The sequence below is a fragment of the Oncorhynchus tshawytscha genome, linkage group LG04, assembly GCF_018296145.1.
Source record: "Oncorhynchus tshawytscha isolate Ot180627B linkage group LG04, Otsh_v2.0, whole genome shotgun sequence".
Lineage (NCBI taxonomy): Eukaryota > Metazoa > Chordata > Actinopteri > Salmoniformes > Salmonidae > Oncorhynchus > Oncorhynchus tshawytscha.
Window position 1 is genome coordinate 51536050 of NC_056432.1, and position 25996 is coordinate 51562045.

At 43.4% G+C, this 25996-nt stretch overlaps 1 protein-coding gene across 5 annotated transcripts in view; it reads left to right on the forward strand.

Moving 5' to 3' along the window:
- The window catches only part of brsk2b (BR serine/threonine kinase 2b), a 187999-nt gene that overhangs the window by 143846 nt on the left and 18157 nt on the right, over positions 1 to 25996 (forward strand). For 3 of the 5 annotated variants that reach the window (XM_024418451.2, XM_042320850.1, XM_042320851.1), the window contains exons 10-16: positions 732 to 893; positions 1280 to 1377; positions 1591 to 1744; positions 3070 to 3129; positions 15864 to 15924; positions 18567 to 18774; positions 20115 to 20163. In XM_024418451.2, the coding sequence (XP_024274219.1) occupies positions 732 to 893; positions 1280 to 1377; positions 1591 to 1744; positions 3070 to 3129; positions 15864 to 15924; positions 18567 to 18774; positions 20115 to 20163 (792 nt within the window). Of the gene's footprint in view, positions 1 to 731; positions 894 to 1279; positions 1378 to 1590; positions 1745 to 3069; positions 3130 to 15863; positions 15925 to 18084; positions 18775 to 20114; positions 20164 to 25996 lie in introns of those variants that run through there. The other 2 variants (XM_024418450.2, XM_024418452.2) reach the window with 2 other exon arrangements.

The following is a 25996-nucleotide window of genomic DNA, read 5'->3' on the forward strand; positions in this document are numbered from 1 at the left end:
TAATAATCACAGTGGTTGTACACCACAAAGGAGATGATTGTGGACAATAGGAAAAAGAGGACCAAGCACGCCCTCATTCTCATAGACGGGGCTTGCAGTGGAGCAGGTTGAGAACTTCAAGTTCCTTGGCGTCCACATAACCAACAAACTTACGTGGTCCAAGCACACCAAGACAGACAAAACCTATCCCCCCTCAGGAGACTGAAAATATTTGGAAAGGGTCCTCAGATCCTCAAAAAGTCTTCGTCCCCATGTGTAATTGCAGACCGTAGTCTGGCTTTTCTATGGCGGTTTTGGAGCAGTGGCTTCTTCCTTGCTGTTCGGCCTTAACTTAGTGTATGTGAACGTCTGACCTACTGGAATTGTGATACAGTGAATTATAAGTGAAATAATCTGTATGTAAACAATTGTTGGAAAAATGACTTGTGTCATGCACAAAGTAAGATGTCCTAACCGACTTGCCAATGCTATGGTTTGTTGACAAGGCATTTGTGGTTGAATAACAAGTTTTAATGACTCCAACCTAAATGTATGTAAACTTACGACTTCAACTGTATATACTGTATATATATATATTTTGTGTATAATGTGTATTTTTCTATTGTATTTTACAGGGCGCATGAAAAAAAGACCTAGGCCTCAATATGTCTTCCTTGTTAAAATAAAGATGAAAAAATATATATAAAAAATAAAACCTGTCAGTCATTTCTGTCATTCTTCCTGTCTGTCAGAGCTGGGAAGAACGAGCCTGAGCCGGAGCAGCCTGTCCCCAGGAAGGTGGCCATCAGAACCCTGAGCACTGAAGAGATAGACCCGGACGTCCTGGAGAGCATGCACTCTCTGGGTTGCTTCAGAGACAAGGGCAAACTCACCAAAGACCTGCTCTCTGACGAGTGAGTGATGGAGGGAGAGAGTAAGAGGGCGAGGGAGGGAGGACTGTAAGGATGGAAGGGTTAAAGAAGTGCACTCTGTGTTGCTTCAGATGTCCAAAAAAAATAATCTCACCAAAGACTTGCTCTCTGATGAGGGAGGTAGGGAGGAAGGGAGGGAGGAAGGATGGATGGAAGGGGAGGAAAAAGGGAGGGAAATCATGCACTCACTGGTCTGTGTCAGAGATCATAGCAAATTGATGAAAGACCTGCTCTCTGACTAGAGGGAAGGAGAGAGGGACGGAGAGATATGGAGGGAGAAATGTGTCAGCGAGGTGCCAGCGAAGTCATCCACTCTGAGGTGCTTCAAGGACATCCTACAGTATGACTTTACTGCCTTGTTTCTCCAGTGATAACCAGGAGAAGATGATCTACTTCCTGCTACTGGACCGGAAGGAGCGGTACCCCAGTCAGGAGGACCAGAACCTCCCCCCGCGCAGTGAGATTGGTAGGCTTGTCCAATTTACCCCCACACAATAGGAGAAGTAGACTAGTCCAGACCTTCTATGCCTTTTACAAATGAAAACCTGTAATAGCTACACCATAACTCGGATATGATGTTTTGTCACACATGTAGTTTGTTTGTTGCTGACTAGTTCTCTTTCTCTCTTCACTTGCTTCTCCCCTGACCCCTAACCTTTGACCCCTGACCCCTGTTCAGCTGACCCGCCCAGGAAGCGGGTTGACTCCCCCATGTTGAACCGCCATGGGAAGAGGAGGCCGGAGAGGAAGTCTATGGAGGTGCTGAGCGTCACAGAGGGGGGCTCTCCTGTACCTGTACGACGAGCCATCGACATGGCCACACATGGACAGAGGTGTGGTGTACACACACATACAGTACATGGACTCACTCACATGTATCATATTGACGCACATACACACATGCACAAGTACATGCAACACATATCAGTGTAATCACATGAGATTAAAGCTCAGAACCACAGGACCTCCGATTAATATGAGTGGTCTGTAGTTCCAACTCTCATTGTAGTACTCTTCAAATGACTGAATATTAAAGACATGCTCCGGAACTTTGGCGACTACTAAGTATTTTTTAAACCTCCCGCTTTGGGCTGGATATGTCAATGTGTAGTTCATACATGCATAATCTATGAAGGGAATTACTGGCTTACCTCAATTAGCCATGAAATCCCTAGTTTGAAAGCGACTGTTTATCTTGAAGCTGTGCCGCGCCATTTTCCCTACATTGAGCTTCAGCCCCTCGCATTTGAGTGACAGCTAGCAATAGGCCTGTCCAGCATTATCCAATAAGGTTGCATAGCAGGCCCAACGGGACAGTGGACGCAGCAGAGAGAGAGAGAAAGCAATGACATGGTGCACATATCTGCACATATGTGACGTAGTATGCCATTTGGAGGGCCACTTTCTGGCTTGTGAGTGCTACTTTCAGAACTACTGGCTAAAAAGTATACAAATCTCTTTAACACACACAGACACGTGCATATGCATGGACACACACACACACACACACACACACACATACACACGCACCACAAACGTACATATAAGCACGTACACACACACTCACACAAACGCAAACACCGGATTCAAATACGCAGCAGCAGGGTACGTAATATTATGGCACCTTGCTGGATATCTCTGTCCATTAGTTCAATCGGCTGTGTTGTCACTTCCAGTAGAATCCCTCTCCTCACTAACTCTATTATAAAGCTGAGTCATCCGAAGAGGATAGAGGCTTTAAGACTTCAACTCTTTATAGACTGTTAGAAAGTACACCAAATGTGAGAATACCCCATATTAGCATGACCCTTCAAAGTGTCTCTTACCCCTCTGTTTAATCTGTTTTTACTTGCCGATTTAATATATTCATGTCATGTGTGTGTGTGTGTGTGTGTGTTTCTTTGTTTCCATTGTCATGTGATGATCAACCGTTTTTCTTCTTCTGTTAGCTTTTCCTTTCAAGACTAATATTACTTACTGTGCATTGGTCATTGTGAGCAATAGCCAGCTCTGTATTACATGCACAACTAATGTTAGGTTGACAACTCATGACCTATACAATAATCTGTCCTTTTTAAAAAAAAAAAGGAATGCTTAGAATCAGTCCTTTTATGTGACGGTCTTTCTGTCTCTTTACTTTCTCTCTGTCTGTCTGAAGTAAGTCTGTTTTCAGTAAAAGCTTGGATATCACAAACGCTAACCTCACCAAAGAAGAAAGGTATTTGTCACTTTTGTCTGTCTGCCTTGCCACAGTTGAGTTGCAGTGGGGTTTTCCCATTCACACTCTCACCATGTTTAAGTCTATAAGCCTTTGAGAGGGTAGTCTAGTAAACCTCAATGGAAACTAAGCTCCATCCTTGTCTGCATAAAATAAATTCCCAAAGAATCTAACCTCTTGCCGTTAGAATTCTTCGGGAAACTTTTACCAGAAGTTCACTTGACTGCCTGGCTATCTGATAACGTGTTTGCACAATACAGCCCTTATTTTCATACTGTGGTAAAGTAGGCCAATGTGATCGGGCCTAGACTGAACTGAAGGAGAGAGGAGATAGAGAAGAGATGGAGGGAGGGAGGGAGTCTTCTCTACACCCTCGGCTGCTTCCATGCACATCAAAAGCATCTTATCCTCCTTCTTTTGGCCCCTCTCTTCCCTTTGATGCTGTAGTGTCGGCGTCCCAGGGCAGATCCCAATTTTTAGGTCAACTTCCTTGTTTCCCTGTTTTGCCTCCTTCCCCATTGTGTGTGTGTGTGTGTGTGTGTGTGTGTCTTTGTGCCTGAACGTGTGTGTGTGTGTGTGTGTCTTTGTGCCTGAACGTGTGTGTGTGTGTGTGTTAGTGTATGTGTTAGCTCCCACGCATGTGTGTGTTTGTTTTTGTCTTCTGCCAATCTATTTGTGAGGTTACCTCATCATGGTGCATCAGGTCCAATCGTTCTTTCAAAGCCTATTCACGGATGACCTTGTGTCCAGGAACACAGTTTAGTGACGCTTCGCCGGTCCCCCCCCACCCTGTACAGAGAGAGATTAGCATAAATTAATTGGTGGGAATGCAGATGGGGCGTTTTGCTGGAGCGAAGAGGAGAAGAACTAACAGGGATGGAAATAAGGCATTAATATCCCTCTGAATAGTTTTAAAAAAAAATCTCCATTATCTAATTAGAGTGATACAGTGGTACACACACAAACATCAGTGGAGGCTGGTGACTTGAAAAAATTGAGGAGGATGGGAGGCCCACGACAAAGTGTTTCTAAAATCGTCAAAGACGAATTATTTTAACCTAAAGCGTTTTATAAAGACATTTATAATACAATATTATGGGGAAGGGGAATGAGAGGGCTACTTACACAGTGTTGGAAAGGGATCACAGCAGTGATTGAATAAGGGCATGAGGCATGAATTGAAGTGTTCAGAGGATTGACCAGTACAGGACAGGATTTGACTGGGAATATAAAAAATAACACACACTGCGTAGTTAGACTAAATAGCTAAGAATTTGTTAGTCTTAGCTAGGAGTAAAATCATTGATGTGTAATAATGTGAATGTGGATGTGATTGACTCTACATACAGTAATGAGAGACAATTGACAGGGGTACTCACAGTGCTTGGAGGGGATACATTCAATGTGCCAGTGGATGAGCGGGCACATGAGATGTGGTTTCAGTTCATGTCAGGAGAAAGTTGACAATGGGAGTGGAGTGGAATGGAGTAGTCATCACCTCTTAATCAGGGAACAGGAGGTGACTTAGCTGTAAATACAAATAGCAGATACATTCCCATGACAGCTGCGCCATCGTAGGTTCGGACAACGAGTTTCTCTGTGAAGTTAAACTCAGACATCTCAAAATCCATAAAGTCAAACACAGACTGCTCACCTCGCCCTCTTAACACATCAAAGTATCCCAAGAAATGTTCCTTATCATCCACATACCTGACGATAACAGACAACTGCGGGTGTGGGTAAATGTTAACCCCTGGGGCCTGGAGATTTTCCTTACATGTTAAGCGAACTAGGAAAACTCTGGACCCTATAAGGTATGACAGTGATTCATCCGTTGTATAAGGATTTGATATGGGCTATGATGGGACCAGTTTTTCCTCATCAGGTCACATGGTTTAAAAAACTCTTGAAAAGAACTCCTGGCCCTGGGGGGGATGAAAACCCGTTCAAACTGCAGCTACCTTATATTTGTTGATATACCTTTAGACTAGATTATGAGGGGGATTACCTCTAACCAGACATATAGACAACAACTGATAGACAATATAACTCACAGGGCAGAGCTTTATTTATGCATGTTTGCATCATGCAGGGCTATGCAACTGTAGGCCTTACAAAAAAATGTACTCACATCTGTCATCACTATTATGTTGAATCATTAATTCCAGTTAATAATTTTGGATTAAAAACATATAGGCAGCAAAGCCAGCCCAATTTTGAATATAAACTAAATTTGATCACATTGACATTTTCTCCTGACACACAAATGGACTATAAATACATAGCATTGATGATGTGGGTGTTACTGACAAAAAGCACATGGCTGAGCTCTTTAATCACCAGGATTCCTATTTGACTCAGCCATGCCTCCTTGCCCGTCCAACATTTCCTCATCTCCCACCCCTTTTAATGCGACTATTATCCCCAATGCTTCTCCCTCTTTTTCCCCTGCCCCGCTACAAAGTTTCTCCCTGCGGGCAGTCACTGAGTCCAAGGTGCTAAAGGAGCTCCATAAAACTTGACCCCAAAATACCATCTGGGTCAGATGGTTTAGACCCTTTCTTCTTTAAGGTTGCTGCCCCTATCATCGCCAAGGCTATCTCCAACCTTTTTAACCTGTCTCTCCTTTCTGGGGAGGTTCTCATTGCTTGGAAGGCAGCCACAGTTAGTCCTTTATTTAAAATGGGAGATCAAGCTGATCCTAACTGTTATAGACCTATTTCTATTTTAGCCATCAGATTTGCCAACAATGCTCCTTGTAGGACACATCGCTGTACTCTAAGAATCCTCTGGTCATCTCTGTATACCCGTTGCAAGACCCACTGGTTGATGCTTATTTATAAAACCCTCTTAGGCCTCACTTCCCCCTGGCCTATCTGAGATATCTACTGCAGACCCTCATCCTCCACATACAACACCCGTTCTGCCAGTCACATTCTGTTAAAGGTCCCCCAATGCACACACATCCCTGGGTCGCTCCTCTTTTCAGTTCGCTGCAGCTAGCGACTGGAACGAGCTGCAACAAACACTCAAACTGGACAGTTTTATCTCAATCTCTTCATTCAAAGACTCAATCATGGACACTCTTACTGACAGCTGTGGCTGCTTTGTGTGATGTATTGTTGTCTCTACCTTCTACCTCCTGTTGTCTGTGCCCAATAACGTTTGTACCATGTTTTGTGCATTTACCATGTTGTGTTGCTACCATGTTGTTGTCATGTTGTGTTGCTACCGTGCTGTGTTGTCATGTGTTGCTGCCTTGCTGTGTTGTTTGTCTTATAGGTCTTGTTGTGATGTGTGTTTTGTCCTATATTTCTATTGTATTTATTTAAATCCCAGCCCCCGTCCCCACAGGAGGCCTTTTGCCTTTTGGTAGGCCGTCATTGTAAGTAAGAATTTGCTCTTAACTGACTTGCCTTGTTAAATAAAGGTTCAATAAAAATAATTCAAATAAAAACGTTACCAGTTAGTTTAAGTTGACCAGATGGACAAGGCGCATAAGCTATATGCTCTTATTAGTAGCCTACAGTTGATCAGACTGAAAAATAGTCTCGTTTTCAACCCATACAGCATGTCAGATTTCTAATGTTTAGGCGTGGCCTCGGCTGCTGCATAACATTTATGTCATTCATTTTTGCTTGTGTCCGTCCGGAGTGATTATGTGTTGTCGTCTTTGCCAAGTAAATACCGGAGCCTCCACTGACACACATACATACCAATGTGCACGTACACACAAACACACACACACACACACACAGACACACACATACCCACACATTGTATTTAATCATCATCGAACACCAGATTTCTTTCAATGATGTGCTTGAAAGACTACCCGATATTGGCGAGGTGTGTATGATCGTACACACAAGTACAATAATCTGTTGTAATTGAAAAGCGCCTCACCTTGCAGCAGAATAAGGAACGAACAACCATAAAATGTCTGATGTTTAGGCCTCCGGGGATGGCGGAGCGGGCTAAGGCACTGCATCACAGTGCTTGAGGCATCACTAAAGACCCAGGTTGTGTCATAACCGGCCGTGACCGGGAGTCTAATAGGGTGGCGTCCGGGTTAGGGGAGGGTTTTGTCGGGAGGCCTTTACTTGGCTGGCTTCCGGGTTAAGCGGGTGAGTGTAAAGGAGTGTGGTTTGGCGAGTCATGTTTCGGAGGACGCATGACTCGACCTTTCGCCTCTGCCAAGCCCTTTGCGGAGTTGCACCGATGAGATAAGATCGTAATTAGATTGAAAAAAGGGGGTAAAATACAAAAAAAATATACGTTGATGTTTACACACACAAAACAGAAATGACTGAAAGCATATAACTATGTGCAGGGGCGCAACTTTGGTTTTAGAAGTGGGGGGGGGGCATAATTATTATTTAAATTTTTGTCCAGTCGGATAAACACTCCAAACAGCCTATCCGACCGCTCTGAGGCGTTTGCATGGTCCTGAAGCACGTTGTTGCCTCGCTTTGTAGCACATTCCAAAGATAAAACTGGGATGGACAAAAATGCAATGCCCCCCCGTTCCCAGTGAAAGTTGTGCCCCTGTGTATATGACAAAATAAACATGTTTGACTCATATGTACTCAGTATGCCTTCACAACATAAACTCAGTTATCAATATTTACTACATTCCGGAATGCAGTATGGCACGCTCATAGAGAGACTTCTGAGGGAAACTCCCCTGCATCTTAACTCTGTGGTCTTGAGCTGTGGCTTGTAATATGTCTCCTTTCATCAATCTTCTTCTGTTTCCCATTGTTACGGTTTCGTGTAGTTTGTAGTGCAGTGACGTTACTTCATCTCCTGTATCCTTACTGTGAACTCGACGTCTGTCTGTGCAGAGCCCTGTCTTGGAGGATTCCATTGCAGTTCGCTGAAAGGCAACTCGGCTCTTAGGTTCTGGTTCGCTCGCCTTTTGCGCTTTGTATTGCTGTCGCCTATTTTGTAATCCAGATGGCATTGATAAGGTTGTGGATGAAATCCTTCCCTGAGGTTGAAGCTTAGTGTGCATGTGTGCGTGCACACGGCAGCATATTTAAACATGATTTACTGTTTCAATTTGAGTTTCCAACCATATAGCCAAATTGTCTTTTGCAAATGAAATCCCCAAACCTCGCTTGGCATCAGTGGCCCAATGTGATGTGAGGGAGGGAGGGGGTGACAAACAGAGGAGGGACAAGAGAAGGGGAAGAAATAAAAGAAGGAAGATTATTTTCATTTTGCATTTTATTTTATCATTTTGCAGTGTGTGTGTACTCACGGCGTAGCTGACATGTTTGAAGTATTTAAAGATGTGGACTTTAGACTCTGATGCTTTGCATGTCCTGTTGTCATGTCGACAGACACGGTTGTCGAGTACACCCAATCTAGTATTTAAAAGCCAACACACTCCAAACCATTCAACTGTCTGCTGTTTTAGTCTACAACCACTGTGTGACTGTGTTGGTCATATTGTACACACATGGCCATTTGAGGCTATGCACAAGGACAGCTCTGACGCCTCATCAAAGACAGAAGGAGAGATAGAGGAAGAGGGAGACAGGTAGAGGAAGAGGGATTGACAGACAGAGAGAGGCTGAGTGAAATGGCAGAGAGAGAGAAAGAGAGATTGACAGACAGTGAGAGAGAGACAAAAAAGAGAGATGGGCAGTGTGATGAGCCAGGAAGAGATTGAGAGTGAGTGAGAGAGTACAGTATTTGTATTTATTATGGATCCAGGCAGGCAGCTACTCTTCCTGGGGTCCAGAAAAATTAATACAGTTCTACAATTTTAAAACATTGCAATACATTCACAGATTTCACAACACACTGTGAGCCTTCAGGCCCATACGCCACCACTACCACATATTTACAATACAAAATCCATGTGTACAGTGCATATGTTATCGTGTGTGTATGAGCCTATGTTTGTGTTGCTTCACAGTCCCCGCTGAGAGAGAGAGAGAGAGAGAGAGAGTTTTGAGTTTTTATAAAACCCTTATTTTTTACTCAAGTGTTAACATAAAAAAAAAAATGACACACTGCCTTTTCAGAAATGAAACAACAAATGTAATTCCTAAACAAAAATAAATACATAACATATATATTCAACTTATTTCATCAGCAAAAAATAATTTCCCCTCCTCTACAAAACAAAGCGCTCTTTCGTAGGCCCACTTCTCCTCAAATAATAGGAGATCTTTTACAGCTGAAAAGAACTCAAAAACTACTTTTATTCTTGCTTTCACTAATCCTTTAAAAACACATCTTACATCCTTCCCATATCCCGTTTCTATCTTATGTTTTCTACTCAGAAAAATTGACATCTTAGCTTGTCCCAAAATAAAATGTAACATTTGACATTTTCTTTTCTGTTGTTTACTATATTGAAACCCCAAAATAAAAACAGTGTTATTGAAAAATTCCCCTACAGCTTTAAACAAAGATTCCAGCATTTCCAATAGAGGTTTTATCCTCTCACACTCCATAAAACAGTGAAAAATGGTTTCTCTTATATTACAAAAAGGACATCCATCTCTAACATCTGAATTAATAACAGATACAAAAGCATTAACTGCAATGATGCCATGTAAAACCCTCCATTGCATATCACCAGTACCCTTTTGTAACGGTGGTTTGTACAGTGCCCTCCATGCTGGCTTTACCCTATCATCAATGCCCAATTTTACCCTCCATGGAGTGTCTTTTCTATTTTTCAATTTATCTTTATTCAACACCTTGACACACCCCCTATACAAGTCCTTCCCATTCACCTCATCCAAACCCACCTCCTCCAACCCTCTCAAATCCAGCAATAACGCCTTTCTTTCTGACTCTGGGATATTTGGTGTAATCCCTAGTCTTGGAAATGAGACGTCTTCATCTTGTACCTTCTTCTTGTGGCTACTAAGCATACCCCATTCTTCCGCTGACAGAGCCTTCCTACAGCTCCCCAGCATTTGTCCGACAATCCTTTCCGACCTCATCCCCAAATGTTCTGCCACCCGTCTTCCATCCATTAATGCGGGCCCAGCCATGGCCATTAACTGTCTTAAGGTGATGATTTTCCCCTTCACCAGAATCTTGGAGAAATGTGGAACAGCTGCAGTTGTACAATCCAGTCTTGCCCCATACACCAGAGGTTCCTCCAACAGCCAATGCACTGACTCCGCTGAAGTTCGTCTAGACACCTTCATTATGCTCCACACTCTGAGAAGTCCTCTGTAAAACGGAGGTACTCCCTCCCTAGAAATCTGGCTACTATCAACCAGAAATAAAGCCTTCTTTAAACCTAATCCTCCAACCCGTTGTAATATAAGACCTGCCACCCCTCTCCACACCACATTTTCCGGTCCATAAAGCAACCTTTGAATAAACTGAAATCGGAAAGCAGCAGCCCTACTAGCAAGATGTACAAGACCTTGTCCCCCCTCTTCTTTTGACAAATACAAAACACTTTGTGGAACCCAGTGATATTTATCCCAAAAGAAATCCACAATAATTGCCTGTATCTTAGCCAGAAGGCCAGATGGTGGTTCTAAAACTGACAACCGATGCCACAGTGCAGATGCAATCACATTATTAACTATAATAGTGCGCCCCCTATATGACATACGAGATAATAACCAACGCCATCTCCTCATCCTCCCTTCCACCATTTCAACCACCCCACTCCAATTTTTTTCCATAGTCCCCTCATCTCCTAGGTATACTCCAAGATACTTAAAACCTCCCTTACACCATTCTAGCCCCCCTGGCAAAGCCATGATCCCTCCAGACCATTCTCCAATCTGTAACGCACAACTCTTTTCCCAATTTACCTTTGCAGAGGATATTCCCCTAAAACGATCAACCATTAGACTCAAGCTATCCACCTCCGCTTGATTTTTCACTAACACAACTACATCATCAGCATAGGCTGAGAGACGAATAGGAGGAATATCCTCTGAAAGGCACACCCCTGCAATGCGCCTTCTAATGCTATTTAGTAGTGGCTCTATAGCAATGGCATATAACATCCCTGACATAGAACATCCCTGCCTAATACCTCTACACACTTTAAAAGGAGCACTCAAACCACCGTTAACTTTCAATACACTTTCAATGTCACCATATATCACCTTTATCATGGCAATAAAACCAGAGCTGAACCCAAACGCCTCAAACGTTTGCCATAAATATTGATGTTCAACTCGGTCAAATGCCTTTTCCTGATCAATTGAAATTAGACCAGCATCCAACCCAATAGCCCTAGAGACGTCCAAAAAATCACGAATCAGAGAAATGTTATCCCCTATCTGCCTGCCAGGAACACAGTAGGACTGATCCGTATGTATGATTTGCCCCATCACCTCCCTCAGCCTGTTGGACAAAGCTTTTGACAATATCTTATAATCAGTGCACAATAAAGCCACCGGCCTCCAGTTCTTCACCTCCCTCGGGTCACCCTTTTTGGGCAGTAGGGTGAGGACAGCCCTTCTGCAGCTTATTGGTAGTAACCCTCCGGTTAAACTATCATTAGCTACTTCTAACCAATCCTCACCCAACATAGCCCAAAAAGACTTAAAAAGTCAACGGGAAGCCCATCAATGCCTGGTGCCCTTCCATTTTCCATGCCTTTTAATGCAGTGTATAAATCCTGCAAAGACAATGGTTGCTCAAGCTCAACCTGAGCTTCTGCAGCCACCTTTGGGAGCCCATCAAAGAACTGCTGTGTCACTGTTTTGTCCTCTTTGTACTCACACTTGTAGAGCTCAGCATAGAACTCTACTGCCCTCTTTCTAATTTCACTAGGGCTAGTGAGCTCTTGTCCAACAGATGATTTGAGACAATGAATAATTTTTCTTTGTCCATTCTTTTTCTCTAAACCAAAGAAAAATTTGGATGAGGCATCCATTTCAGATATTCCCTGAAATTTACTTCTCACCAGTGCCCCCTGTGCTCTGATACCCAGCAGGTCTGCCAATGCAGTTTTTCTCCTCTTGAGGGCCTGAGTATGGCCTCGATCTCCTGTGGTCTCAACCAACGTCATGAGTTCCACTATTTCAATCTCTAGGGCTTTCATTGATCTGGTGATATCTTTGGTGACATTCCTCGTGTATTGATTACAAAATTGCTGAATCTGGATTTTCCCTATATCCCACCACTGTTGAATGGATACAAAACTGGCCTTTTGAGACCTCCATCTCTCCCAAAACAAACTGAAACAGTTCCTGAAGTGAGCATCACTCAATAAAGTTATATTAAAATGCCAGTATGCGCTTTTGGGTTTTACATCGTTAATGAACACCACCTCTGTTATTAAACAATGATCAGAAAATCCCACTGGAGTTATCACACTTGATTTACAAACTTGAGATTGATGCTCAAAAACATAAAACCTATCTAACCTGGCCATAGAGATGATGTTCTCTCTCACATGCGCCCAGGTGTACTGCCTTGTTCCTCCATGTTGACTCCTCCAAATATCACACAATTCATTTGTTACAATGAGGCGTTTTAAAAACATCCTTGAGGCTATATGAGGTTCTTGGTGATTTCTATCTAAATCACTAACTGTGCAGTTAAAATCCCCAGCAATAAACAAATAATCTTCTTTGTTACATTTCTCAATGGTATTTGATAATGTCTCTAAAAAACATACCCTCTCAACTGTCACCACTGGGGCATATACATTTATCAGACACATAGTGATGTTTTCATACCTTGCTCTAACTTTTAATAACCTCCCCTCAACCTCTTCAACCTCATATGACAATGGCAAAAACCCTTTTGAGAACAAGATAACCACACCCCCACTTTTTGAGTTTTTATGACTACACACCACTGTCCCCCCACTCCTGTTGCCACATAACTTCATTTTCCAAATTACTATGCGTTTCTTGTAGAAAAATGATGTCACTTCCCTTTCCTCTAATTAACTCATACACCATGGCTCTTTTTTTAACATCTCTTGCCCCATTTACGTTTAAAGAAGAAATCTTAAAACTGCTCATGGATAAAAAAAATATACAGAGGAAGATACAGCCACCACATCTCTTTACAGAGTTAAGACTGCAACTGAACTCTTTCATTTTCTTTAGAATTTACATCACTTATCACTCTTGTGACCACTTTCTTGAGTCTAGCAATTTCAGGGCTTTTCAAACTTCCCCCTGTAATTTTTGACATCAGAAACTTTGCTGATTCAATAAACAATTCACGTTCAGGGAAAAAATCAGTTACATTGTAATCCTGCATATATTTCTTCCCTTTTGTCAACTTCAAAAATTGACGTATCCTCTCGATCCCATACATCCCTTCCACCCCATTTATCTCACTATATTGTTGTGACGCGTCAGATGACTCACTCTCACTATCCTCCCCAGAAGAATACTCCACCATCTCTACACCTTTTTCATCTTCAATTGATTTATCAAACTCTACCTTTCTCTTAGAATTAGACCCTTCACCACCCCTTAAATTCTTCCTTTTACTCCTCGGTATTTTGAAAACATCCGCTTCCTTTTCCATTATTTCAATCTCCTCTTGACTTCCAATTTCATTTTCCAGCACCACCTCAGCGACGGCAGTCGCAATCTCACCTACTGTTTCCCCTCCCTCTTTGTTCTGATCTACCACAATTGCCCCCGTATCCACACTGCCTTCCTCTCCTGCTTTTCCAACCACATCTGCCCACCTTCTCTCTTCTCCTGCACCCGTAGTATTTTCAGCCCTTCGCGGTGGTGCGTTATTTGCACTCGCACTAAAACTACTACCAGGCTCAGCGCGCTCATTTTCGGGACAACTACGCACCAAATGCCCCTCTCTTCCACATCCAAAGCATTTCATTGATTCAGTAGATGCATAGAAGACATAATCAAATCCATCAATCTTAAAGCTAAACGCTAAATTCAGTTCATCTCCTTCCTTTTTTAAAATCATATGCACTTGTCTCCTATGAGACACGACATGTTTCAACAACGGAGATTTGCATCCAAAAAGAACCTTCTTTATTGTAGATACTATTTGACCATGACGAGATAACTCTCGCTCTAACACTTCATCTCTAACAAATGGTGGCACGTTAGAACATAACTTTCTTCGCAGGATTCATAAGCGGAAATACCGGCGTCTGTGTTTCCCGCAACACAACACCCCTCTCAACTATTTTATTCACCTTTTCAATTGAATCTAAGAATATCACTACAGCGCTATTCATCCTTGAGGCTGATTTGATGCTATCATACCCAATGATAGCACCCACAGCCAAGCTACATTCTTCCACTGAACACCCGGCCGCAGCAGGAATCTTTACTCCATGCCTCCGACTAAGTTTTTCAAACTCTTCATTTCCACGAGAGGCCATAGCAACAAGCTCCACCCGCTGGTTGTGCCCTCGCGAAAAACCAACCTCAAAGCAAAGATCCCACCACCCCTATACGTGCTTATTGATAGTTTAAACAAGATACCCTTAAAACAACTAAACTAATCAATATATATATACATACCAAACCCCAATAGAGTGAAAAGAAATTCCATTCGCACTCACAATCACTCCTGCTTGACGACTCACTCCCAGCATGCACTCCCAGCATGCACTCCGACGAGAGAGAGAGAGAGAGAGAGAGAGAGAGAGAGCGATAAAAAAATTTTTTTAAAAAGCCTTGCTATTGAGAGGCTGCCCACAAAATTAGGTGGAAACTGAGCTGCATTTCCTAACCTCCTGCCAAATGTACGATAGCATAAGAGAGACATGTTTCCCTCACGTTACATGGACCTAAAAATAGTTGGAAAACAAATCAAATATTGATAAACTCTCATATCTGTTATGTGAAATACCGCGGTGTGCACTCATCACAGCGAATTCCATGACCTGTTGCGGCAATAAGAAAAGGGCAACCAGTGGAACACAAACACCAAAGTAAATGAATCTGTTTAGTTATTTTCCCTTGCCATTTGTACTTCTACCATGTGCACTTTGTAACAACACTGCACATAGTTAATAATATAACATTTCAAACGTAGTTGTGAATGTAAACATTGCTTCTCATGCCAACAAAGCCCTTTTGACTTGTATTGAAATATGAGAGAGAGAGAGAGAGAGAAAGAGGGAGAGAGAGAGAGAGAGAGAGGGAGAGATTGAAGGACAGAGAGAAATGTGTTTAATAAAACCGCTCGGAAATCCCAACCTAAACAGACCCCCCTCCCCAGGGGTTGAAATAACCCCGGCTACATCCAGTGTTATCCATCCTTGTTTGAGTCAATCTCCTCTACTTACCCTGTATGACTGAATCTCCGCCAACCTTTTGTGCTCAGGGCAAAGTCTTCAAAAAAAGTACAGAGAGCTGGCACACAAAGTGCTACAGCCACATACATCTGTGTTCAAGGTAGCTACGTTAATGAACTCGTCTTCTTCTGATCTCTTCTCCTCTACTTCTTCCAGAAGCTTCAGGTAGAACACGCCATTAGGCATGTATCAGCTTACCCTCCCAAATTGCAACTTTTAACCATTATGAGGGTAAATCCCAAAACCAATCTTAGATCAGTATATAGGGGCAACTTTGTCCTAATCCTTTTGAAGGTTATATCCTTTTGTAGCTTTTTGTCCTCCCTCCGGCTAGGGGTGTGCCAGTGTGTGGTCATATTGTAGTGTTCAGTGTTTTCCCGTTGTAGCACACATATGATATTGTCAGAGGATGTCTTTAACCCTGTGTGTGTGTGTGTGTGTGTGTGTGTGTGTGTGTGTGTGTGTGTCTCTGTGTCTACAGGTCACGGTCTATCAGCGGAGCGTCCTCCGGTCTCTCCACTAGTCCTCTCAGCAGTCCCAGGGTAAGATTTGGTTGTCCCGTACCACCCACTGGCCCACTCGGGGCCCACACTGCATCGCACCAACTCACCTCACCACTAGCTCTGCTGTGCTGTGGATGTCACCGGAATGCACACACTGCTATTCACTCGCTACGGCCGCTCATAAGGCTATACATAGGGCAGCTCATAAGGCTATACATAGGGCAGCTCATAAGGCTATACATAGGGCAGCTCATAAGGCTATACATAGGGCAGCTCATAGAGGAATCCATGGTAAAAACCTCTCTGAAAGACCATCTGACATGAAGCCTGGATAATCCTGTCATGAGAATAGTGCAAAGCTACCAGCCACTATACCCTATGACAGCTTATGACTAGGGCCCTCTGGTGTGGACAATCATGTCACATGACCTGGATTTGAACTGTATTTAAAGCCTTTTGTTCAAACACAGTTTTTTATTTTGTATGTCAGATGGTCCAGCACCATCCTCAGACAATTTCTTCCATTTTTGATGTAATTCTATTTCTGGAAAAAATGTCAAATAAAGGTTCAACTCTATGTAATGTGACATGATAGCTCAAAACACAGGGCACGAGGTATGGCACCTGACATAACGCTGATATGAGGTATTAGTGTGGGTCACAGAATATTTTTTTACGGTTTATAATTCATTAATGGGTTGTATCATTTGTTATACTGTAATATACTGTTGGTTACCATGACCCGTCACGACTGTTGTCATATCGTTGTCATGACAGAGCTATGTAGGCTGTATGTCATAGGGCTTCTTGTGATGTATTATTGGACCCATGTGAGGTCTCATAAGGGCTTAAGTACTGATGAGGGAACCCCATCGTTCTTGTTTTAAAGTTCTTAATTCCCCCAACAGCTCATCAGATTGCAAACACATCCATTATTATAAATCCCATATGTGGTGTTTTGGTGGTCAATGACCACTACTATAAGATAGTAACATAGTAATCCATCCAAAGTCATCTTCGATTAGGGAATACATTGTTATATAAGATGTCTGTAAAGGTTAGGGCTACAAATCAACTAGCCAGCTCTTAGCTAGCATGCACAGTTCCTCCATTCTTTTTTACTATGGCCATGCATTTTTAAAGCCAGCCCTTAGCGAGGACACAAACATGCAGTCATCACATATTCTGCCTCTTCTTGCGGGATCTGTCTGTGTTATGAAGGATTCTGTAGAAGTTTCATAGTTGAGGATATTTCTTTCTGGCAAATATTTCTATCTCAGCAACCCCAGCAGGGGTTTTGTGCCTAAATGTTACTTCATATTCTTGTTTATGAGTGACACTGTAAAGGACTTTGTTCAGACAGGGGTGATGCCATTTTAGTCCTCCTTTTTTAAAGTATAAATATTGTGCCGATTATGTAAGGCTACATGTTATGTCACACATTGATGGGATCACTCTACTGATGTATATGGGGATTAGGGTTTAGGAGTGTAATTTCACTTTTAAACGTTATAGCACACACACACACACACACACACACACACACAGAGACATACACACACACTCACACAGAGACATACACACACATGCGTTATATTTAACGAGGATCACTTCACAAAGGCAGTCGTCATAAATGCTACATAATGCTGCCTTCATAATGCTGCCATATGAGTGACACAACAAAAAGCCATTAAACCTTGCATAAACCTTTAATACGTGCCAGTTTTCATAAGCTGTAATAAACTTTCATGTCTTGTCATGATAGTTGCTATGTCATTCATACCACAGCATTGTGCATGCAGAATGGCTGCTTTCCACCAATCTGGAAGCTAATGCAGTTAGCTTTGGATGCTGTTTCAGTTGCCGGTTTGGGTTTGGCTTCATGAATGCTTGTAATTTCCTACACTTCTCTCCCCCCATGGTGCTGCTGCCTCCTGGTTGGCTGGTTATGCTAATGGCATGTTCTTCTTGTCTTTCTTTCTGCACTCTCATCACTCTCCCTGCCTGTGTGTCACTCGCTCCACCTATCCTCTCCTCCATGTCATTTCTTACTATATTTCTGTTTTTTTCCTGGTGCCTTTTCATTGCAATACACCATTATTGGCCTGTGGTGTTTTCTATATATGTCCCCTGGCTTATGGGCGTGGTCTCTCATTGGCTGCCTGCGCTGTCAATCCAACGGTGCATGTCCAATCGCAGCCGGTCCGGCGCTTCTTTATCCCGCCCCAGTCACCGGACCTCTGTCAGTCGCCCAACTGTAGCCCCACCCATTCCCCAGAGTTCCGCCTTAACCATAATGGGGTAGGGGGGGCCAACCGCGTGCACCCACACCCACTTCCAAACTCCTACACGCCAAAGATGGGGTCCCCCCTGATGCACCCCCGCACACAGACCCTCCCCGCCAAGCCCAAAGTGTCTGAGAAGCCCCTTCAGACCACCAGGTCCAACCCCCTTCCCAACTCAGCTGACAGCCCAAACACCCCCAAGTCGGAGCCCACCTCCCCTCCTCACCCCTGGGCAGCCCCCTGCGTCCCCAACAGCCCGCGGCCACGCCGCCACCCGCCCCTCACTGTGCCCCCAAGCTCTCCATCCCCCTGTCGCCGGCGCCACCCATGTCCCCCCTCCACCGGCACCGCCTCCACCCTGACCACAACGGTCACAAATCTGTCCCCACCATACAGGTGACTCCCCACCCCTCTCCGCGGGGGAGCCCCCTCCCTACCCCCAAGGGCACTCCGGTGCACACGCCAAAGGAGAGCCCGGCGGGCACCCCTAGCCCCACGCCGCCCCCCAGCCCCTCCATCGGTGGGTTGCCCTGGAGGACGCGTCTCAACTCCATCAAGAATAGCTTCCTGGGCTCGCCGCGCTTCCATCGCAGGAAAATGCAAGGTACTGGACTGGACTGGGGTAGGAGACTTGTGGAGGGGGACGAGAGGTGAGGGAATAAGGCAGGATTTCCACACACACTCACGGTGGGTGTAGGAAAAGGGACCCTTTGGTGGCTCACAGCTACGTCCTTCTGGGCTGCGTAGATCATCCCCAGCGCAAGGACGTGCTGGAACCACCTGGTCGAGGGGATTGGTCGCCATGCGTTTTAAAATCCTACCTGTACACGCTTCTGGTGAACAGTAGAACAAGTCATACTGCCCTGTTAAGAATATTTTACACTCTCCCAGTAGAGTGCTAGCATTAGCGCTTAGCACAGGGGGATTTCTGCCTTCATCTCAAGAGGGTTAACAGTAATCGTCCTGTCCTATACGCTGTGATGTAATCTTGTTAAACCAACGGGAGGGGTTCTTTATGCTAGTCCCATTCAATTCTATACGATTGGTCATATACATTATCAATCAACGGCTATTCCATTCCCTAATGAGAGGAGCAAAGATGAAAATAATGGTTGTTTGTGTTATGAGGAGCGCATAGCGTCAGAGCTTTACCGTTATGATGGTTCTCAAAGCATGCAAGCTCATATATGTAGTGGGAGAAACTGTCGTGTGTGTTTTTCTTCTTCTAATGAGTGGTATAACACTTTCATGCCTGTAGGTAGGTTGCCATGTAATGTGTGCTGCACGGTGACAGATCATTTCAATCCCCCATTACTAAGGGGCGGCAGGTAGCCTAGCGGTTAGAGCGTTGGGACAGAACGCTAGAGCCAGCAAGGTGGAAAACTCTGCTGTTCTGCCCTTGAGCAAGGCAATTAACCCCCACAACAACTGCTTCCCGGTTGAACACATTCAGTTGTGCAACTGGCTAGGTATCCCTTTCCATCGCTTTATGTTGTACTTATGCACTATACACTATTCATGTACATAGAAAAGATCAAGTGATAAAAAAGATAATAATAAAATAAAACCCTCACAGATGTCAATCAAGCGATGTTGCCCATTTGTCTGACCTTTTCACCTTTAAAGGTCCAATACAGACGTTTTTATCTCCATATCAAATCATTTTTGGGGTAACAATTAAGTACATTCTTGTTGGTCTATGTACCTCCTGGTGGTGTCACCAGGTCGGCCAAAACTCCATCCCACCCAAAAAGGCTGAAATTTCAGGCGGCCTTTTCAAACAGCTCTTACACTAAAAGGGTCATCATCATCTTCACAATTTCACAGTAGTATTCCAACCTCATAGTGTGGAAATGTATATGAAACACAGAAAAATCACATTTTTTGACTCCATTGGGCCTTTAACCTTTCACTTTTGACGTTGTTTTCTGCCTCTCTCCACAGTTCCCACCCAGGAGGACATGTCCAGCCTCACACCAGACTCTTCACCAGAGTGAGTGACCCAGGAAAACATAAATACAACGTTTGACAAACATTGAGGTAAAGAAAGAAAGTCACACCCCCTAGTTATGCTCCCAAAACCCTGAAGAAGGCACTGTGTACCGAAACATTGTTTGCTATATCCATTAAATGTTTGGGAGCATAACTAGAGTGTGAGACTTTCTTTCTTATTTATAGTTTACTCTCCTAAAGTCAGTACCTCTACAGAACATTGTTGGGTTTGTTTTTAAAATTATACAAGAAAAAAAAAGATTCCATTTGATTTGGAATGGCAAGAGAGACAAAGTTAAACAGACCTATTTATATAATGAATATGAATTATGAGGGCAGAAATGATTCAATATTAAAGCATTAGACCTAAAAGGCTTCAGTCATACAAAATATGTACTTAAATCCAAACGGGTTCTTTAGCAGATTAGTATGAATATCTCACCCCATGTTCAAGAATGGCATTTTTCCTTTTATTCAGATTACAACCTCTCACTTTCGGTTATTTGAAAATGAAATATTCTCCAAAATATCTCAATTTTTTTAACAAGCCATAGAAAGTTTGTTGCAATTTCAGTTTATTTCACCAGAAAAGACAGAACAAATATTATGGTTAAACTCAAATATACTAATTGAAAAGAAAACTTCTTTGAATCAAATCAAATCAAATCAAATTTATTTATATAGCCCTTCGTACATCAGCTGATATCTCAAAGTGCTGTGCAGAAACCCAGCCTAAAACCCCAAACAGCAAGCAATGCAGGTGTAGAAGCACGGTGGCTAGGAAAAACTCCCTAGAAAGGCCAAAACCTAGGAAGAAACCTAGAGAGGAACCAGGCTATGTGGGGTGGCCAGTCCTCTTCTGGCTGTGCCGGGTGGAGATTATAACAGAACATGGCCAAGATGTTCAAATGTTCATAAATGACCAGCATGGTCGTATAATAATAAGGCAGAACAGTTGAAACTGGAGCAGCAGCACGGTCAGGTGGACTGGGGACAGCAAGGAGTCATCTTGTCAGGTAGTCCTGGGGCATGGTCCTAGGGCTCAGGTCAGTTGAAACTGGAGCAGCAGCACGGCCAGGTGGACTGGGGACAGCAAGGAGTCATCATGTCAGGTAGTCCTGGGGCATGGTCCTAGGGCTCAGGTCCTCCGAGAGAGAGAGAGAAAGAGAGAATTAGAGAACGCACACTTAGATTCACACAGGACACCGAATAGGACAGGAGAGGTACTCCAGATATAACAAACTGACCCTAGCCCCCGACACATTAACTACTGCAGCATAAATACTGGAGGCTGAGACAGGAGGGGTCAGGAGACACTGTGGCCCCATCCGAGGACACCCCCAGAAAGGGCCAAACAGGAAGGATATAACCCCACCCACTTTGCCAAAGCACAGCCCCCACACCACTAGAGGGATATCTTCAACCACCAACTTACCATCCTGAGACAAGGCTGAGTATAGCCCACAAAGATCTCCACCATGGCACAACCCAAGGGGGGGCGCCAACCCAGACAGGATCACCACATCAGTGAATCAACCCACTCAGGTGACGCACCCCTTCCAGGGACGGCATGACAGAGCCCCAGTAAGCCAGTGACTCAGCCCCTGTAATAGGGTTAGAGGCAGAGAATCCCAGTGGGAAGAGGGGAACCGGCCAGGCAGAGACAGCAAGGGCGGTTCGTTGCTCCAGAGCCTTTCCGTTCACCTTCCCACTCCTGGGCCAGACTACACTCAATCATATGACCCACTGAAGAGATGAGTCTTCAGTAAAGACTTAAAGGTTGAGACCGAGTTTGCGTCTCTGACATGGGTAGGCAGACCGTTCCATAAAAATGGAGCTCTATAGGAGAAAGCCCTGCCTCCAGCTGTTTGCTTAGAAATTCTAGGGACAATTAGGAGGCCTGCGTCTTGTGACCGTAGCATACGTGTAGGTATGTACGGCAGGACCAAATCAGAGAGATAGGTAGGAGCAAGCCCATGTAAGGCTTTGTAGGTTAGCAGTAAAACCTTGAAATCAGCCCTTGCTTTGACAGGAAGCCAGTGTAGAGAGGCTAGCACTGGAGTAATATGATCAAATTTTTTGGTTCTAGTCAGGATTCTAGCAGCCATATTTAGCACCAACTGAAGTTTATTTAGTGCTTTATCCAGGTAGCCGGAAAGTAGAGCATTGCAGTAGTCTAACCTAGAAGTGACAAAAGCATGGATTAATTTTTCTGCATCATTTTTGGACAGAAAGTTTCTGATGTTTGCAATGTTACGTAGATGGAAAAAAGCTGTCCTTGAAATGGTCTTGATATGTTCTTCAAAAGAGAGATGAGGGTCCAGAGTAACGCCGAGGTCCTTCACAGTTTTATTTGAGACGACTGTACAACCATTAAGATTAATTGTCAGATTCAACAGAAGATCTCTTTGTTTCTTGGGACCTAGAACAAGCATCTCTGTTTTGTCCGAGTTGAAAAGTAGAAAGTTTGCAGCCATCCACTTCCTAATGTCTGAAACACATGCTTCTAGCAAGGGCAATTTTAGGGCTTCACCATGTTTCATTGAAATGTACAGCTGTGTGTCATCCGCATAGCAGTGAAAGTTAACATTATGTTTTCGAATAACATCCCCAAGAGGTAAAATATATAGTGAAAACAATAGTGGTCCCAAAACGGAACCTTGAGGAACACCGAAATTTACAGTTGATTTGTCAGAGGACAAACCATTCACAGAGACAAACTGATATCTTTCCGACAGATAAGATCTAAACCAGGCCAGAACTTGTCCGTGTAGACCAATTTGGGTTTCCAATCTCTCCAAAAGAATGTGGTGATTGATGGTATCAAAAGCAGCACTAAGGTCTAGGAGCACGAGGACAGATGCAGAGCCTCGGTCCGATGCCATTAAAATGTCATTTACCACCTTCACAAGTGCCGTCTCAGTGCTATGATGGGGTCTAAAACCAGACTGAAGCATTTCGTATACATTGTTTGTCTTCAGGAAGGCAGTAAGTTGCTGCGCAACAGCCTTTTCTAAAATGTTTGAGAGGAATGGAAGATTCGATATAGGCCTATAGTTTTTTATATTTTCTGGGTCAAGGTTTGGCTTTTTCAAGAGAGGCTTTATTACTGCCACTTTTATTGAGTTTGGTACACATCCGGTGGATAGAGAGACGTTTATTATGACCAACATAGGAGGGCCAAGCACAGGAAGCAGCTCTTTCAGTAGTTTAGTTGGAATAGGGTCCAGTATGCAGCTTGAAGGTTTAGAGGCTATGATTATTTTCATCATTGTGTCAAGAGATATAGTACTAAAACACTTGAGCGTCTCTCTTGATCCTAGGTCCTGGGAGAGTTGTGCAGAAAAATTATATCATAAATAGGACTGTTACATCACACATGCAGCTAACAAAAATATATGGAAATGTCTGCTCTACTCAAAATTACAACCAACTAATTGCAGCATTACTGCAAAAATGGAAGTGGAAGGGGGAAAAAGTAAGGAATTTGTCTGTCAGCCCTGCATTAAAGACCAAAATAGGTTAAAGAGAATTGTGATGAATGAAAAAGTATACCAGTTTAATTGAACCTTTCTGGGATAGGGGACGCAAGCGTCCCACTTGGCCAAAAGCCAGGGAAAATGCAGCGCGGCAAATTCAAATAAAATTATATAAAAATCAAACTTTCACTAAATCACACGTACGATACTAAATTAAAGCTACACTCGTTGTGCTTTTCGGCGAAAGCATAAGAAGCTATTATCTGATGATAGCACAACAGTAAACAAAGAGAGTAGCATATTTCAACCCTGCAGGCGCTAAATTTGCTCAACATCACTACGTCACTTCAAAAGTTACCTGTGAACTTTGCCAAAACATTTCAAACTACTTTTGTAATACAACGTTAGGTATTTTTGAATGTTAAAAATCGATCAAATTGAAAACGGGTCTATCTGTGTTCAATACAGGAAGACAACAAACCAACGCTACTTTTCAAGTCTTGCGCAACTCTCAACAGTGTTACCCAGTTCCTAGATGGCCGTACTCTTCATTGCACAAAGGAATAACCTCAACCAAATTCCAAAGACTGGTGACATTCAGTGGAAGCGGTAGGAACTGCAAGCAAGTGCCAAAGAAATATCGTTTCGAGAATGAACAGACATAGACCTAAAACAAACAAAAAAGTCCTCTGGGTTTTGCCTGCTACATAAGTTCACAGACATGATTCAAACAGTTTTAGAAACTTCCAAGTGTTTTCTATCCAAATCTACTAATAATATGCATATCTTATATTCTTCGCATGAGTAGCAGGAAGTTGAAATTGGGCACGGTATTTATCCAAAAGTGAGACCAAAAAATGTGCAGCTGCAGAATAGTTGGGAAGAGATTTTGTACGTACCAATTCCATGGCACATGGTTTATGAACTGATATACAAAACTACACTGCATTCAAAACTTAGTTTTTCTATTTCAATTATTATACAAAATTCTTACAACCAATAGAATGTTATATACAGTTTCTTTGGAAAGTATTCAGACCCCTTGACTGTTTCCAAATTTTGTTACATTACAGCCTTATTCTGAAATGTACGATTTTTTCCCCCCTTATCAGTCTACACACAATCCCCCATAATGGCAAAGCAAAAATTGATTTTTATACATTTTGGCTAATTTATAAAAAATAAAACACTTAAATATCACATTTACATAGGTATTCAGACCCTTTACGGAGTACTTTGTTGAAGCACCTTTGGCAGCGATCACAGCATCGAGTCTTCTTGGGTATGACGCTATAAGCTTGGCACACCTGTATTTGGGGAGTTTCTCCCATTCTTCTTTGCAGATCCTCTCAAGCTTAGGTTGGATGGAGAGCGTTGCTGGACAGCTATTTTCAGGTCTCTCCCGAGATGTTTGATCGTGCTCAAGTCCGGGCTCTGGCTGGGCCACTCAAGGACATTCAAAAACTTTTCCCGAAGCTACTCCTGCGTTGTCTTGGCTGTGTTCTTAGGGTCATTGTCCTGTTGGAAGGTGAACCTTCGCCTCAGTCTGAAGTTCTGAGTGTTCTGGAGCAGGTTTTCATCAAGGATCTCTCTGTACTTTGCTCCGTTCATCTTTGCCTCAATTCTGACTAGTCTCCCAGTCCCTGCCTCTGAAAAACATCCCCACAGCATGATGCTGCCACTACCATGCTTCACCGTAGGGGTGGAGCCAGGTTTCCTCCAGATGTGACTCTTGGCATTCAGGCCAAAGAGTTCAAGCTTGATTTCATCAGACCAGAGAATCTTGTTTCTCATGGTCTGAGAGTCTTTAGGTGACTTTTGGCAAACTCCAAGTGGGCTGTCATGTGCACTTTACTGAGGAGTGGCTTCCATCTGGCCACTCTACCATATAGGCCTGATTGGTGGAGTGCTTGGTCACCTCCCTGGCCAGAGCCCTTCTCCCCCGATTGCTCAGTTTGGCCGGGCGGCCGGCTCTAGGAAGAGTCTTGGTGGTTAAAACTTCTTCCTTTTCAGAATGATGGAGACCACTGTGTTCTTGAGGACCTTCAATGCTACAGAAATATTTTAATACCCTTCCCCAGATCTATGCCTCGACACAATCCTGTCTCGGAGCGCTATGGACAATTCCTTCGACCTCATGGCTTGGTTTTTGCTCTGACATGCACTGTCAACTGTGGGACCTTATATAGACAGGTGAGTGTCTTTCCAAATCATGTCCAATCAGTTGAATTTACCAGTGGACTCCAATCCAGTTGTAGAAACATCTCAAGGATGATCAATGGAAACATGATGCTCCTGAGCTCAATATCGAGTCTCATAACAAAGTGTCTGAATACTTATGTAAATAAGGTATTT